Source organism: Helianthus annuus, chromosome 16 (genome assembly GCF_002127325.2).
Source record: "Helianthus annuus cultivar XRQ/B chromosome 16, HanXRQr2.0-SUNRISE, whole genome shotgun sequence".
NCBI lineage: Eukaryota > Viridiplantae > Streptophyta > Magnoliopsida > Asterales > Asteraceae > Helianthus > Helianthus annuus.
Window position 1 is genome coordinate 144,411,546 of NC_035448.2, and position 17,133 is coordinate 144,428,678.

The 17,133-nt window shown below is 36.9% G+C and overlaps 3 protein-coding genes across 3 annotated transcripts; all 3 read left to right on the forward strand.

Annotated features, from left to right (window-relative positions):
- The first annotated feature begins 2,702 nt into the window (after positions 1 to 2,702).
- On the forward strand, positions 2,703 to 7,993 carry LOC110918346 (eukaryotic translation initiation factor 3 subunit D). Its single transcript, XM_022162691.2, has 2 exons — positions 2,703 to 4,471; positions 7,789 to 7,993. The coding sequence occupies exon 1, from the start codon at positions 2,780 to 2,782 to the stop codon at positions 4,466 to 4,468; it is 1,689 nt and encodes a 562-aa protein (XP_022018383.1). The 5' UTR covers positions 2,703 to 2,779; the 3' UTR covers positions 4,469 to 4,471; positions 7,789 to 7,993.
- An 81-nt stretch (positions 7,994 to 8,074) lies between these two features.
- LOC110919634 lies at positions 8,075 to 15,645 on the forward strand. Its single transcript, XM_035985524.1, has 5 exons — positions 8,075 to 8,391; positions 14,190 to 14,506; positions 14,603 to 14,745; positions 14,834 to 15,065; positions 15,146 to 15,645. Exons 2-5 carry the CDS (start codon positions 14,191 to 14,193, stop codon positions 15,643 to 15,645), a joined length of 1,191 nt encoding a protein of 396 aa, XP_035841417.1. The 5' UTR covers positions 8,075 to 8,391; position 14,190.
- Positions 13,000 to 13,998, forward strand: LOC110917589 (L10-interacting MYB domain-containing protein-like). The gene is made up of 2 exons (XM_022162103.2): positions 13,000 to 13,359; positions 13,435 to 13,998. Exons 1-2 carry the CDS (start codon positions 13,000 to 13,002, stop codon positions 13,996 to 13,998), a joined length of 924 nt encoding a protein of 307 aa, XP_022017795.1.
- Positions 15,646 to 17,133: the final 1,488 nt, after the last annotated feature.

A 17,133-nucleotide genomic window follows, 5' to 3' on the forward strand; every position in this document is an offset into this window, starting at 1 on the left:
GCCGAATACTTTGGTGTTTTGCTTCAAATTGCGTTGCGAAAAGAACAAAACTTAAGAAAGCAGAAAATTATTATAAACTGCTAACCAACTATAAAACCCAAAACAAAATAAACAATAAATCCCGAACAAATCAATAAAAATAAACAAAATTTCAACTTTAACCTAAACAATTGAGCAAAACCTAAAAAAAACACATTCATATAAACTGCTAGCCAACCATGAACCCCTAAACAAAACAAACCATAAATCCCCAAGAGCTCATCTCTACGTACCTTGTAATCACTTGTCTTTTGTTGTTGAACACTTCTCTGTCTTCATCTTGAATTCATTCTGCATTTAAGTCACAATAAACATTATATTATAGTTGTAAGAAAACTTCAAGTTAACCACTATCACCCACCAATATAAAATGATGAACTTTAAATATTAAATTCCTCCAAAATTTCTATTTCTTCGATATCATATATTAAATTTAAAAGTGTCACGCTGGTTATATAAAATGGTGCTTGGGTTAAGTACGATTGTAGCCATGTTGTTAACTTCAACGCAATATTCAATACATCAAAAATCAAATTTATACCCTAAAACAAAAACAAAGTTTAACCAATCAACAATCTCTCTCTCCCTCTCTCTTTCTGAGATTTGTCGGAACTTCAAACGACAAATTGAATATCAATTCATCAGGATTCACGTGTCGATACTGATATGAAGAAGACACACCTATTTTCTTCCTCGGTTGATTGTAGAACAATCTTCTTTCTAATTCATGTACGAAACAGATCTGTTCATCATAACAAAACATGGGTTTAATATATATACATATTTATGTATATACCGATTTTGGTGCAGATGGGTAATCAAATGGCCGGTGGTTATTGTGGTGTTGGTGGTAAGGGTTATATAGGGCGTGAAACGGTGGCAGGCAGTAGGATAAACGGTGGTCAGAGGAGACGCGTCGGTTTGATTATCAAGAATTGTGATTAAGTCACGACGGTGGTTGAATGTTTGTGTCGGTTCCATAATGGTTTGTATACCAATGGTGTGCCTAAAGAGTGCGTTTTTGTTGTAGAGCTGCGATTTGTGACGGGGTGTGAGTTTCTTTTCCGGTTTTTAACCGGGGACAATACCGGTGTGCAGTTGTTCTAATACGTCAATCATCACTTCTGTCTTATTCGTATGTAATATTTTCGTTTTTTACTTTTAGCAAAGGGAACATATATGTTAAAAGGGTATGTCGATTAGGTTGTACTTAAGGGTATGACGATTAGGTTGTACTTAAAGTGGGGCTTTGCACTGTAATTTATTTAATAGGGTATGTTAACAATATTGAATGTTAGTTTTTGTGTAGATGTATAATTATATTATGTGTATAGTGGGCAGTTGTTTAAAAAGGAAGGGATGTGCCTTATTTAAATATTACATGAAAGGGTGTGAGAATGGGGTGCCATATATATGAAAGGGTGTGTTGTATTATGTGTGATTGAGTGAAAGGATGTGTGTTGCTTTTATATATATATAGGTAATGAAGAGACACATCCAAAGTTATTTTTTATGTATAAAATGGGGTGTGAATAAAATAAACTAAAGGGTGTGACTTTTAAATAAATGGGACATAACCTAAGTTGCTAATTGTATAAGAGTATAATATTGATTATCACAATAAAATTCACAAATAGAGAGATATTATCACTAACTGTTTTTCTATTGATTCAAAAGATTAAAAAGTTTTACATAAATGATTCTACAATCTCCCATTCATCCTGATCACTCACTAGAACTATTCTGCAAAAGGGAATGTGTGAAATGATGAAATAGATCTCTAACAGATGAGATCTATTTATGCTAAGTACTAAAGCTCTGTTCGTGATAGGCTGACATCACCCTGATAGTGACATCTAACATTCCTAATAGAAAATATTCCACAGACGTTTGTAAACATCTTTGCAAATCCTAACATCTGATCTAGGCTATTCTAAACACTGATAAGATAAATACTGTTACATTAAGAAAATACTGTCTAAGTTATCCTCTGTTGGATATCATCTGTTCTTTTGTAGGTCCAACACTGTCAAATCTCCAACACACTAGGAAGATCTGCATGATCTCCTAGATAAAATCCTAATCCCAATATAACCTCAATTCCTAAAAAAAGGAGAAACCCTAAAATCATCGAACAAAATAAGTGAGGGCAAAACTCAAGGTAATGGGCTGTTTGGTAGGCTCTGAATGGAACCATTAAGAATTTTACCAATGAGAAGGTAGAAGAATGTGACATGTGATGATTTACCATTCAGATGTTACCTCTTAACCATTCAGACTTGAGGTTACCTCTTATTCATTCAGAGGTTTTAAACCATTAAGAGGTAGCATTTGAATGGTCATTAAGAGGCTACCAAACAGCCCCTAAGTTTCATATACTCTCAACTCTCTCTCTCTAATACTTTACTATTTTAAACCGAGACTTATTCTCACGCTAGAAGATAGTTACATGAATAACCTTACTTCTGTAACGAGTTATAATGGTGTCTTGTTTTACAGATCGTAGTTCGGATCATTGTTATTGAAGTCATTCATTGGAGATCCACCTATCAGGTTTACGTTTTTTTTATTACATAAAGTTCGTAAATGGGTCAATTTATGATGAGGTGAACAAAGAAAACCCAAATTATAATTCAAGGCCCATATTTATTCCCAAAACCGGGCCCATTAGCAATTTTCCGGCTAGGGTTTTTATCCACCACTATCCGTCACACCACACCTTTCACTCCACCGGAAAACCATGGTAGGCTTCCAAATCGTCGACGTTCCATTCAACCTCGACGGTTGGGGACCACCGGAATCCACCACCACCTCCACCCTCAACCACCACTCAAACCACGTCCCCTACGCCCCATTCTCCCGCTCCGACAAGCTCGGCCGCATTGCCGATTGGACCAGATCCAACTACAACAACCCTAACCGCAACAACAACCGCAACTCCGCCGATTCCGCCTTCGATTTCACCATTGACGACGGCCTAAACCCCGACGACGACTCCACCTTCCAACTCGTCGACGGAAAGCCTCCGCCGCGTCCTAAGTTCGGTCCGAAATGGCGGTTCAACAACAACCGCAACCAGCTACCGCAGCGCCGTGACGAGGAGGTGGAGGCGCGTAAGCGCGAGGCGGAGAAGCAACGCGCGAGACGTGACCGTGTGTTCCACGCGCGCGGTGGTCAAAATCAAAACCCTAGGCGTGAAGCTGCTGTGTTAAAATCGTCGGTTGATATTCAACCGGAGTGGAATATGATCGACCAGATTCCGTTTTCAACGTTTTCAAAACTTTCGTATACTGTTTCTGAACCAGAAGATTTAACAACTTGTGGATCTGTTGAATATTATGATAAAAGTTACGATAAAACGACGCCGAAGAGTGAACGGAGATTGGAGAGGTTTAAGAACAGGAATTTTTTTAAAGTTACTACTACGGATGATCCGGTTATTAGACGGCTAGCGAATGAGGATAAGGCAACTGTGTTTGCGACTGATTCGATACTTTCAACGTTGATGTGCGCGCCTCGGTCGGTTTACAGTTGGGATATAGTGGTCCAGCGGGTTGGGAATAAGTTGTTTTTCGATAAACGAGAGGGATCGCAGTTGGATTTGTTGTCGGTTAATGAGACAAGTCAAGAGCCTTTGCCGGAGGCAAAGGATGATATTAATTCGGCACATTCGTTGTCGGTTGAGGCGGTTTATGTTAATCAGAATTTTTCGCAGCAGGTGTTGGTTAGAGATGGGAAGAAAGTCGGGTTTGAGGAAGGGAATCCGTTTGCGGCGGAGGGTGAGGAAGTGGCGTCGGTTGGGTATCGGTATAGGCGGTGGAAGCTCGATAATGATGTGTCGTTGGTTGTGCGGTGTGAGGTGCAGAGCATTATTGAGGTTAATGATAAGAAGAGTTACATGACTGTGAATGCGTTGAACGAGTTTGATCCGAAGTATTCGGGTGTGGATTGGAGGAAGAAGTTGGATACGCAACGTGGTGCGGTTTTAGCGACTGAGTTGAAGAACAATGCGAATAAGATGGCTAAGTGGACCGCACAAGCGATATTGGCTAGTGCGGATATGATGAAATTGGGGTACGTGACTAGGGTTCATCCTCGTGATCATTTTAATCATGTGATATTGGCGGTTGTTGGGTATAAGCCAAAGGAGTTTGCTGGGCAGATTAACTTGAATACGTCGAATATGTGGGGGATAGTGAAGGCGATTGTGGATTTGTGTATGAAGTTGAATGAAGGAAAGTATGTTCTTGTGAAGGATCCGCAGAAGCCTCAAGTTAGAATTTATGAAGTTCCGGCTGATGCTTTTGAGAATGATTATGTGGAAGAGCCTTTGCCTGAGGATGAACAAGTTCAACCTCCTTTTGAAAATGGTGAAGAAAATGGAGCTGCAAACGATGTTGAAAACAAGGAACTTAAATCCGAAGCATAGAAGGTAACAGTTTCTTTCTTATACTCGCTATGATTTCACTAATCATTGTTCATGTGTTTGTGTTATGAGTAAGACTGATCTTGTAACAAAATTTGGTATCCTTTGTAATATTTTTGTTATCTTGTAGGGTGTAGATCATAGAATTAAGTTTAAACCAATGTGAGAGGCTAGGTTGTTAATGCCACAAGGACTTGCATGTCGTTTTGGTGTAATAATGAAAGAAATGCAATATGGAAAATGAATATTTTTACACATATATAGTTAAAAAACCTTGTATATTTAATATACTTACAAATCTCAAACAAAAATAATACATATTCGGCAGATTGAAGCAAACTAAACGCGAAAAAACGATAATATTCATAGTATTATCATTACATAAGGGAACACTGTATTGGTAAAGTTCTCATTACATGGGTTGCATTATATTTAATCTACATTTGTAATATTTGAAGTTTTAGATTGCCAACTAAACTCGTCCATAGAAATTGAAAGAACAAAAAAAAAGCAAATAGGAGATTGCAAAAATGTGTGAGCTTAGAAGAAAGAAAGAAATAAAGGAGTAGGGGAGTTGGAGATTTAAAAAAATGAAAGAAAAAGAGGAAACTACAATTTCCGTCCCTGTGGTAAACACCCAATGGCACGCTCAGTCCCTGAGTGCCAAAATTGAACAATCAAGTCCATGTGGTTGTCGATTTGGATCAATAACGTCCATGTTAACAAAGTCTGTTAGACAACCATTAGTTGACCAGGGCAATATTGTCTTTTCAACTCAAATTCGAAGGGCAACGCCGCAACGGTGTCTTTTGTAATATTACTATTATTAAAACCTATAAACCATGTTATTCATCCAGATTCCCATTTCATCTTTCATCTTCTTCTCTTCATATCATCTTCATCTATGATCATCATATCATCATCTTCATAATCAAATCTCCCCACAACCACCGCCACCCCTGCCTCACCTACAGTCACCGCCGCCGCCCTCAACTCATAAGCCCTAATTCTTTATCCAATCGAGTATAGCAGATGAAAGTGACAGTTAAAGTCAGACCATGGGGAATAAGATGATGGGCAACTTATCTGCAGCTTTAGGTGGTATGTTGTTAACCATTATGAAAAATAAATAAATAAATAGTCATATACAAAAAGTGGTCATTTACGGGAATGTGAAAGTCAACGAGCTACTGCAACATTTAATTATCAAATTCATTGTTTATCTTAAACTGTGCACTGTATCAGTTTCCTTTAAAATAGAAATTTAGGTTTAACTTTAATAGCCGTATGTTAAACCTCAAATTTCAAGCGACGTTTCAGAAATAATAATAGAAGTCGAGAAAATCAAATGATGGCTTTACCTTAGGTGTTGGTGTTCGATGTTGCCATGTGGGTGCAGTGGAGGTGAAGGCGGACAGTGGTGCTACAATGCGGCGGTAGTGGTTCAGTTCCCTGGAGAGTCGTATAGCGGCGATGGTTCTGGTCGGAATTGTGAAGGGTGGCTCGTGTGGTGGCGGAGGTGTTCAGGGAGGTCGTTGATGGTGTACGCAGATTCTTCATCTTTTCCTAGTTTCCCAACATTCCATGGGTCAAATAATCATCGGCTCCGACTTTCTATTTTTAAGGAACTGCCGCCAACATACGCATAGATGGTTTAGTGAAACTTCTTTTAATTTTCCTTTTTTCCTTTGATCATTTCTTGACGAATCTTGAAGTGGAAACATTGTTTTTATATTTTGTTGTGCTTGTAATTCAAATGCCAACATTTAGTCAAACTCCTTTTAATTTTCCTTCTTTTAATCATTTCTTGAAGAATCTTGAAGTGGAAACATTGTTCTCATATTTTGTGGTGCTTGTAAAGGAGTTGGATTTGTTGAACGATGATGCAAATGACTGCAAAATAGTATATACCAGTTGGATTTGTTGAATTTATATTCTTTTATGAATGGGATGGTGAACCAAGTATTTTTATTGATGATGATGAAGCTAATGTGAGGAAGAAGAAGGTTCTCGTTTGCACTTTTGGTCCCTGGGGTTATTAAGGTCATTTCATCACTTCTATAACGTTAGGGAGCGGCAGGGACGTTATTGATCCAAATCGACAACCACAAGGACTTGGTTGTTCAATTTTGGCACTCAGGGACTGAACGTGCCATTGGGTGTCTACCACAGGGACGAAAATTGTAGTTTACTCTAAGAAAAACCTTTAATGATTTTGAGAATTGATGTTCAACCTTTGGCAAATGGAAATGGAAAAAAACCTCTCAGATATCATATGTGCTTGACCAAAACCAAACGATGGCATGACTGCGCCCCGACTGGGGTGCATGCTCTGGTGTGCTCGGAGAAAGCTAATCTAGGCGTGCACTTGTAGGCTTATAGCAATCAATGAGAGGTTGGTATGGGCTTCTTTTAGTAATTCTAAAGATAAGTTGTAGAGTCATGTTGCCTTTGATAATTTCAGTCCACCATGCCATGTGAATAAACTTGTTAGGTTGAAATTAAGCTGATATGCATTGATAAAGATCTTAAACCCCATCTCCCAAACAACACAAACGTAGTTGTTAAAGGTTTGTTAAAGGTGTACACGTTATCATTTGATTCATGAACCAACTGTTAGGAATCCCATAAAAAAGGTCAAAACATTGTTCGAATTGTAACAGCTTTGTATAAATGTTTATTTATTGGTATCTGATCTAACGAATGGCCTAATGAAAAATATTCTTGTAATGCGCGCTTAAGCGCGAGGCGCAACAAGGCTCACACCCTGAGGCTTTTTCGCTTAGCGCCTCGAGTAATTACAAGAAGCCCCAAAAAGGCGCATTTTTTGGGGATTTTTCTGGGCTTTTTTGGCCTGAGGCGCGCGCCTCTTGTACCCGAGGCGTTTTTATGCATAGTGTTGTACCTTTGGTTTTTTGGCTTGTACATGCAGCTAAAATCATACAAAAACCTTACTTATAGCTATATTTTTTGTTGGGAAAGCTAGAAACCTATTGGATATATATTGGATATATAAAATATATATAATTAGCTTGCGCCTCGGGTACGAAAGCCCGCCGCTTTTGCGCTTTGCGCCTCGGTTTTAGACCTTGTCGCTTATGTGCGCCTCTCGCTTTTTAAAACCAAGCTTGTAATATAACTATGATATGGTTTTATACTCGTATTAAATATCATATAAGTACAGAAAATGCTGGCATGATATGTATAACCCGACTTGTCTCAAAGTTACCCGTTTTGACCCGTCATTCAATGCCCTCATATTGCCATTGTTAAATGCTTTGTTTTATTTGCTTAATTAACGACAAGTGTTTCATATGTAACAGGATCTCATTTGGAATTTTAGTGGCACATGTTAAAGTCCTGCTGCTGGCTTATTGGTGATGTTGGGTGCAGACATCAAAGTTTTGTTTGGTTTTCTGGCAATGAATTGTTTAGTCATGTTATGGATTTATTTGTTGAGGATTTTGATTTAAGGAAAAGGCCAAATTTAAAGTTTTCCATCAGACATTTAATCTCGCTAATTTGTTGTGTTGCTTGGCTACACCATCGAATTATTAAATTTGAGGACCCTTAATTTTGAAAAAGGCTCCAGGAAAATGCAACAATTAGGGGATGTTTGGGATTGCTTTTTTAAGCTGATTTTTTGATTATTGTGTTTTGAAATCGCAAAAAATATATTTTAAGTGTTTGGTAAAAAAATATTAAAAAGTGATTTTTTGCGTTTTGTAGACATCAAAACGTGATAATCCAAAAGTAGGTCACCACCTACTGCAGGAAAACGGGATTTTCCATCTTATTTTATCTCCTCATAACTACCTCCAAAATTTACCGCCATATACACTGTGGTGCCCTTGAACTCCCGGAGAAGAAGAACGAATTACGAAATACACCGGTATCTCTTTCCCATCGCCCCAACCAAACACAAGGTATCTCTTTATTTTTCTGGTTTTCTGTTTATCATTTATATGAAACTTGTGATTGATTATCGTTTCATAAGAAATAGAACACAGATTTAGCTAAGGTTTAAATGTGTGTGTATTCGGGGGTATTCTGTGCGGGATTGTTTCTGATTTAAGTGTTCAATTTGATCTGATTGTGTCTGGTTAATGCGAGGGTATGAAGATAAACCCTAGTGTTCTTGTATTCTATAACTTCAACTTTGGAATGGAATTAATTCCATTTATTGGGATTAATTTAGCAGCCTCATCATCACCCAAAACAGTTGTTGCTTTTGGTAGGTTGTTAAATTATATAAGTGGATTGTAGGTTTGGGATCAATTAAACCTAGTTAAACCAAATTTGATGAGAATCGACATTGATGCTTACCTTTTATCACCTACCTAGTTACATGTACCAGATATTCTCTTTCTTTGTATACATAAGAAAAAAACATTTATAGGAAACTTAGAAAGTGATTATGTGACTCTGCATATATAACATCAGCTGTGATAAATTAGATTGTAGAAGAAAATAGTGTTTGGATCAATAGGAGTGGACCCAACCACTGAGAAACGGCAAACCAAACCAGCCAGGTTGGGTGGGTCCACCGCTGGTTTGGTGGTTCCTTTGTTGTCAAAGACGCAAGACGTAGGCGAGGCGCACCGGCCTCGCCCGGAGTCTAGGCGCAAGGCGCAAAAAAAGCGTGGGCTTTTTTAAGAAAAACGCACATAGAGAAAAAATATATAAAAAATATGTCATGATTTGAAAATTATTAAGATCTCTCCCTCGTTCGTAACTCGTTAAATCAACACTTTCGTCGCAGTTTCTTCGTCACGGTTTTGGTTCGAGTTGTGAATTCTTGTTTATGTGATACCATGTTTAACTGAATATGTTTTTTTTTGCAAACTTGGATTAGTGTCTTAAATTTGCATGCATCTATATACTATATATAAGCATTTCCCATGTCCATAAATGTAATTTTCCGGCCAATTTTTAAGACGTGATCCCAACAGTCATGCCTTGTTGCCCTAATTTTTCATCCCTGCTCCCAAATTTGCCCTCATTCAATGAGGTTTCACTCAATTTTTACGTATCTTGGAGTTATATATTCAATGATGAAATCAATTCTTTGGTTGGTTATGGCAATTAAATCGTTGAAGATTTATGATCATTGTAACTGGGTGGGAGCGATTAAAGGAAACCGATGAATCCCACCGCCACCTTCTTAAACATCATTCGACTTTTCCCTTCCCTCTTCCGGTACAGAAATCCTCCAGGTTAGGGCTTTCTTTATATACCAATTACATCAGTTGATTGATGATTATCTATATAATAACAATCGCCGTGGCCTATCAATCAATCAGCTGCTTATTCACACACATCATCAGTCGCTTTGCAGGGGTGTTCTGAGGTCAATTCGAATCATCTTTTCTTGTGTATTTCTATGTCTATGTATCATCTTCTAATCTCGTTTTGTGTATCGATCGAAAACGAATTTGTTGATTTAGTATGTTATGCTTGATTTTATTTTCATCGTTCCAGTTTGATCTTCGTAATCTCCGTTTTATACACAACTGATTTTGTCTAGATCAGGTGACTTTGATGTGCTGTATCTAGAAATTCATCTCTTTGATGGTAAGAATCGTCTACGCCGTGCACACACTAGACACGACTCGAAGAGTGGAAGGTAATATTGCTTTTTCTTTACTTCACAATTCATAACTTGCTGATCTGGAAACTGTTTTGCGCTGAATTCTAAATTCGAATTTGAGTTATGTATAGTCATTTTTGTTAATTTGTTATCAGCTTTCATATACTTTACATCTTTTTTATTATTATTTATTTGTGATTTTGGATATGAACAACAATGGATCAGTGATCTAAGTTTTTTTTTTTTCTTTTTATCCATTTGATTATGCTTGATCTAAAGATGTTTAGACACTATTGTGATCTACCATAGGTTCTGTTTTGTTCTTGACGGGTCAAATTGTAGCTTGCATATTGTAACCGGTGAGATTGCAGGTTACAGGTTGTTGTTCATTCATTGCCTTCATTTGAATTATATAATCATATTTTTAAATTAATGTAATAATAAGAGGTCTTGATTGCATTGGTTATTAATTTGTAACCGGTTATTCAACCAATCGACGTATCGGTTAGAGGCGCCTGTTCAGAATGGGTCAATATGTAGAATAAATCAGTAATCGAAACTGTGTATTCAAAAGTCAAAAGTTTCCTAATGACCTCATGGCTGTAAGCATTTCAAACCTGAAAGCTAAACACATTTAAATAGACATATTAGCGAAGTAAGTAGATGTTAATAATACATTAATATTAATCATAAAACAAAGTTATGAAAGATCACGAACCATGTAAAAGGCTTATTTAGTCAGCACTGCAGGCTTTTGGATTCAATTTGCATCTATTCCAATGTCCATGTGGATCAGCTGATGGTGGAACTAATATGTGGTGGAACTGTAAAATTGGAAGAAAAAACATATTATATTAAAATGCAAACAGTCTGGAAGTCACTAGATTCGGGAAATGATATATATCTTACTTGGTATACATCATATGCGGAGTTTAATATGAAAAGCGGTGGTGTTATGTGTTTCAACAAGTACTGTGGGAAGATGCACTGTGAAACAAGTAACAATTGTCAAAATATTTTTCAAAATGTCAAGGGAATTCAAACGGAAGTGAGTGAAGACGCGCATTACTTGTTTCGGGTCACTGATAGAACTTGTGCAGTTCTCATCCAGGTTCGGCTCTATTCCCTGTCAAAAGCGCCTCCGCTTGATGAATTAAACAAGAATGACCTCACGGCTCGGGGACAAAGTCGGTCAGCCGGTTTTAACTACTAAAGCTTTAATATATGCAAGGAAGGAGTTGGTACTTGATTTCACATGTTTATTTACTTGCATACAAGTAATAAATTGTTTGCTGTATTATTTTTTTATTCCAGATTTGAACAGTTAAGACTCAAAGATCTTATCACAGGGGCGGACCTAGCTATATAATAGGGGTAGCCCCGGTTACCCATTGATGCTCTGGCAATGGTGTAAATTTTTGAAAAAAAGTGACTTTTTTTTTTATTTCGTTACCTTTTTTTTGAAACATTGCCCCTATAACGATTTTCAAGACCTGCCACTGTCTTATCAACCATAAACATGGCAGTGTAAGTTACTTTGATGCTATGAAGCACGGGACGCGGACGCCATTTTACGTCGGGTACCCGTCTCGGGGACGGCTCGGGGACAGTCATGTTGTAACCAGTACCTTTGACTCTTAACTTATACAACATACTATTACGTTTGAGACGACAACATTTGCATCCAGTTCTGGAAGTTTAAATGGGCGATATACAGTCATGTTTTTGTTTTTATTTTGCTACACACCACTTTCTTTTTCTTTTATTAATAATTATTCCCATTGTTGCTCAAATTTTGCAGATACCTGAGGACAAGTTTTTGGGTTCATGTTATGGTTATAATGTTGTTAATATTTTTTTACATCTATGTGCTTAACAGTGTATGTCTTCCCCGCCGCATCGTGCGGGCACCATACTAGTGTATATATATACATAACCGTATATGTGGAGTTGTATGTGAACAATATATGTGTAAGATAAACGAGCAGTGTGTATGTCGCGTAGGTGAACCGTAGGTGCGGTTATGTGTGTGTGCAAACTGTATGAAAGAATGTATATGCAAACCAAGTATAATGTTATGCGAATCGAGTACGAATGGTCTCATTGAGACCGATGGTATGTATGCTTAGTCAGCGAACCGTGTGTATCCGTGTATATGTATGCCAATACGTAGTATCATAGCCGTAGGTGCAACTGTATGTATGTGTGAAACTGAGTTATGTGCAGCCGTGTGAATGATAAATATATATGTGCGTAGCCGCATGTACGTAAATATAAGTATGTATGGGTGTTCGATGAGTGCATTGTAATTGTGGTTATATGTATTATGGCATGGAAGTAATAAATGACACCAGTAGTGTTGTATATGAGTTTCCAAATATGATACTATGATTAAATTACTTCTTAAATTGAAAGTCAAAGGTGATGTTTCCATAAAATATGCCTATACATCATCCTCATTAAATTTAATTTATGATTTAGTGCTTCTACAGTTTACAACTTCTATTATTGGTACTTTTGTATGTTGTTTGCACTCCATTTTATATTATACTGATCACTATACTCGAAACTGTACACATAATAATTAAAAAAAGGTTTCCGAAGCCAGGGAATCTCGCATGAGCAGCCTGTTTGCCTCCTTCACACCATCCCCAAGCCCTACTAACAGCTCTACTATGAGTGGAATTATACTGGTTACATTGTTTTGCTTAGATCAGATGTATCAGCAAGCACATAGTGTAATTTCATCTAGCTGCACACAAATTCAAACCCTATCCAATACAACATAAGAAAAATAAAAATATTTCTTATGTACTTGCTAGATTATGAGTTCCAGAATATCTATAGGAAAGTTTCTTCTAGTGTTATTAGAACTATTTGGGGCTTTTATAGCCTTCTATGTATATTACTTCTTTTACCAAGGCTAGATTTCATCCAACAGGGAATGGATTTGAACCATGAAAATGCCACAAGTAAGCTTTCATCTACCAAGGCTAGTGCTCGAAAAACAGTTTGGGATTCTAGTACCCATATGATATTTGTTGAGTTGTGTCTCGAGGAAGTAAATAAAGGCAATAGACCTGCGAGCCACTTCAATAAGGTTGGGTGGATGAACCTAGCAAATAATCTAAAAACTCGAACAGGAAAAGATTACACCAAACTGCAACTTAAAAACCATTGGGATTCAATGAAGAGGGATTGGAAGTTATACGATCGTTTGATGAGAATTGAATCTGGGCTTGGATGGGATCCTGTGAAAAAGACGATAAACGCAACGAGTGAGTGGTGGGATGAAAAAATACAGGTAATGTTTGATCAAGTATTTCTTCACAATCTCATCGTAGTTTAGGTACTAACTTTTGTTTACTTCAATTTAAAGGCGGATCCAGAACTTGCAAAATTCAAGGACAAAAATTTGGAGATGTACCAAGAGTTTTACGAGCCATTGTTTCGAGACTGTGTTGCTACTGGGGATAAGACTAAAACCCCTCATCAATTGCAAAATGAAATTAGTCAAAGTGATGCTCAAGACGATATTGGTGTTACGGATGTAGAAGGGAAGGCAGATAGCGATGAAGGGAATGTAGGTGATGATGTGGAAATATTATTTCCAGAAAGCAATTTGGTCAAGAGGAGGAAAATACAAAACAATGCTGATGGTCGTTCAAGAAGGGGAAAAAGTACAATAGCTTCCTCACTTGAAGTTAAACTTGACACGATTATTGAAGCACTAGCCTCACGAAGCACACCAAGTATTCAAATACCTACTCTAGTAGAATGTATGGATATTGTTTCAAACTTCCCGGGTTTTGAGCCAAGTTCGATAAATTATAACAAGGCACTACGAATCTTCATGAAAAAAGAGGCAAGGGAAAGCTTTATGTACCCGCCAACTACCATTGACAAGATTAGCTTTCTCTACTCACTAATAGACGAGCGATAACGTGTTATCTTTTTATTTATTTGATGTTATTCTTTGCTATTTGGATGTTCGTTTGTAGACATTTCTATGTGTGCGTTGTTTGAATATATGACATTGTGTTTTTTTACAAGAACTTTCGATACTATCTTTCAACTATGTTTCATTTTGAGTTATTTTGACTATTTATGTCTTTTTATTGTGTACTTCAATAGGATGGAGATACCAAACAAATATGTGAATTCCGATAGTGAAGATGAGAACAATGACTCGAATGAGGAAGATTGGTTAGATGATGAGAAACGGTTTTTACTACTATGTGGTTTAGTCGTCAAAGGGGTGATGGTAGTACATAATATGATGAATATCCCACGTATCCCTTGTCACACTTCCTGTCGTACAGGAAATATTTTTATTCAAGAAATACTCAATGGTCATCCTAGACGTTGTTATGAAGATTTCAGGTTACATGTTGATGTTTTCAAGAGCTTATGTTCGGATCTTAGAATGCACTACAACCTAAAGGAGACACGTAATGTATCTATTGAAGAGTCTGTTGGTATTTTTTTGTTGATATTAGCACACGGATGTGGAAATAGACTAGCTCAAGAAATTTTCAATCATTCAGGGGAAACTATTCATAGACATTTCCATCGTGTTTTAAGAGCGGTGCTTAAGCTTAGCGGGGACATCATCATGCCTAAAGCAAACTATAACGATGAAGTACCTCGACAACTCTTAAACAACTCTCGGTATTACCCCATGTTCAAGGTGTGTTCTATCTTTTTACTTCAAATTTTAGAATTAATACTTTGTCTACAGTATTATGAATTAGTAATTAGTGTTTTTGTATCTATAGGATTGCATTGGTGCTATTGATGGGACACATGTTAAGGCATCAGTTCGAGAGCATGAACAAGCAAAATATATTGGTAGAAAAGGATATGCAACCCAAAATATCATGGCAGCATGTGATTTTAATATGTGTTTTACATTTGCATGGGCGGGATGGGAAGGCACTGCACATGACACAAGAATATTTTTAGAAGCATTACGTAAGCCAGAGGTGAAATTTCCTCGTCCAACGGGTGGTTAGTATTATGTTATATTTGTTTTATGCTATATTTTTTAATTAACCCATTGCATTGAAGTACAAGTTCAATTTATACAGATAAGTACTATGTTGTTGATGCCGGGTACCCAAATACCAGAGGCTATCTTGCTCCATATAAAGGAAATGATGTTCGTTATCATATACCCGATTTTCGTCGAGGTCAAACAGCTGCCCAACGCGCTCCGAAAGGACTAAAAGAGACATTTAACTACTATCACTCATCTTTAAGAAATGTGATCGAAAGGACATTTGGAGTATGGAAGGCAAGGTGGGCAATATTAAAAGATATGCATGTTAATTACTCTTATGAAACACAGGTCGACATTGTGATAGCATCCATGGCAATTCACAACTACATTAGGATGAAAGGTCATTTTGATGAAGCATTTAACAAAGCACAACAAGAAACTTATCGTCCAAGTCGAGATGTTGAAGGTGATACATCCATTAGAATTAATGGAGCACAAGAAGACATAACTACACGTCGTAGGCAAGACGATGTGTATATGAGTTCGGTAAGAGAGAGAATTGCAAAAAATATTATGCAATCCATTTGAATGTTTATCTCTTGCAATTGCGGTACTAATGCAAAATAGTGAATAATTTGTTTACTTACCTTGCACCGAAATCATATGGCGTAGCGATTGAACTGGAGTTTGTTGATATTGGCTTCTTGATATTGTTTGTTTGATTTGATGGTTAATGTCTTTTTTTGTCATTTCACTTATTTATTTTTTAAAATATATATATTTGCCAAACACTCAATAGGTGATTATCTGATTATTGTGATATCAAACAGCATAATCAAATCCAAACACAATCTTTCTGCAGCACGTTTTGTTACAGCTGATTATCTGATTCTGATTATTCAAAACGCATAATCTATTTTGAAAAAACAATCCCAAACACCCCCTTAGGCCATGTGTAGGGGCTTCATCTTAGGCCTTCATCTTAGGCCATAGCGCCTGGAACCCCCTCCCCGGTACATATACTATGGGGCGTGATGTGTATAGCGGGGTGATGTTTAGTTTCTCACACATATATATAAGTGAAGGGGCCCCTATTTTTTTTTACTGAGGTGAGAATAGCGAGCCAACAAATGAGCCTCTTCTTCTATGCCATTTTATTTGCTCATATGTATATGTATTTTTGAAGTAACTAGAATTATCACCCGCCGCAATGCGGCGGGGATTCATTAGTTATATAGCATATTAGATGAAATGCAAATGTTTCTTACATGACCGCGAGCCTGTATGTCAAACATAGACGTGCTGCAATGGGTCTGACAAACGAGAAAAGTAGATGAAAAACGTTGAACCCCACACGCCCGTTGCGGCGTGTTAACTCGAAAAATTTAGAGCGAAACGTTAAACATATATTTACGAAAGATGAAAAGTATAAGGGATCAAAATTAAAAGTAAAAAAGTGTAGGGGTTAAACTGCAAAAGATGAAAAGCTTTGGGTTTTAAGCAAAAAAAATCAAAGGGGTTAAATTGCAAAAGATGGAAACTTTTGAATTATAAGTGAAATCAAGTTAATCAAAGAGGTTAAATTACTAAAGATTGAAACTTTAGACTTAAATTGTCAAAGACTGAAACTTTAGAATTGGAAATGAAAATTCCAGTTTTTTTTTTTTTTTTTTTTTTTTTTTTTTTTTTTTTTTGAAAAACTCACAAAGCTAAGAATATAACAACCTTGAGCATAAACATGTTGGTTATTTATAGATTTTATAATTTTATAATTAGGCGTGTTTACAAAACGTTAAAACTGATTAAACACTCCAAACTAAAGCAAATAGATCGGTTTTGGGTGGTTTAAGTTATATAACGTTTGGTTTTTGGCTGTTTGGAACTTAACCAAATGGAACATTTAGCGTTTGTTATTAGATTTTTATACATTTATTATAAAAAATTGGGATATTTGATTTAAATAACCTTAACTTTCACCAATTGGCCAATAACAGTCCCAACTTTCGATTTGTACACCAGCACTCCTAAGATTTAACATATTGGCCGATAACACTCCTTAACTAACTGAACCCTAAT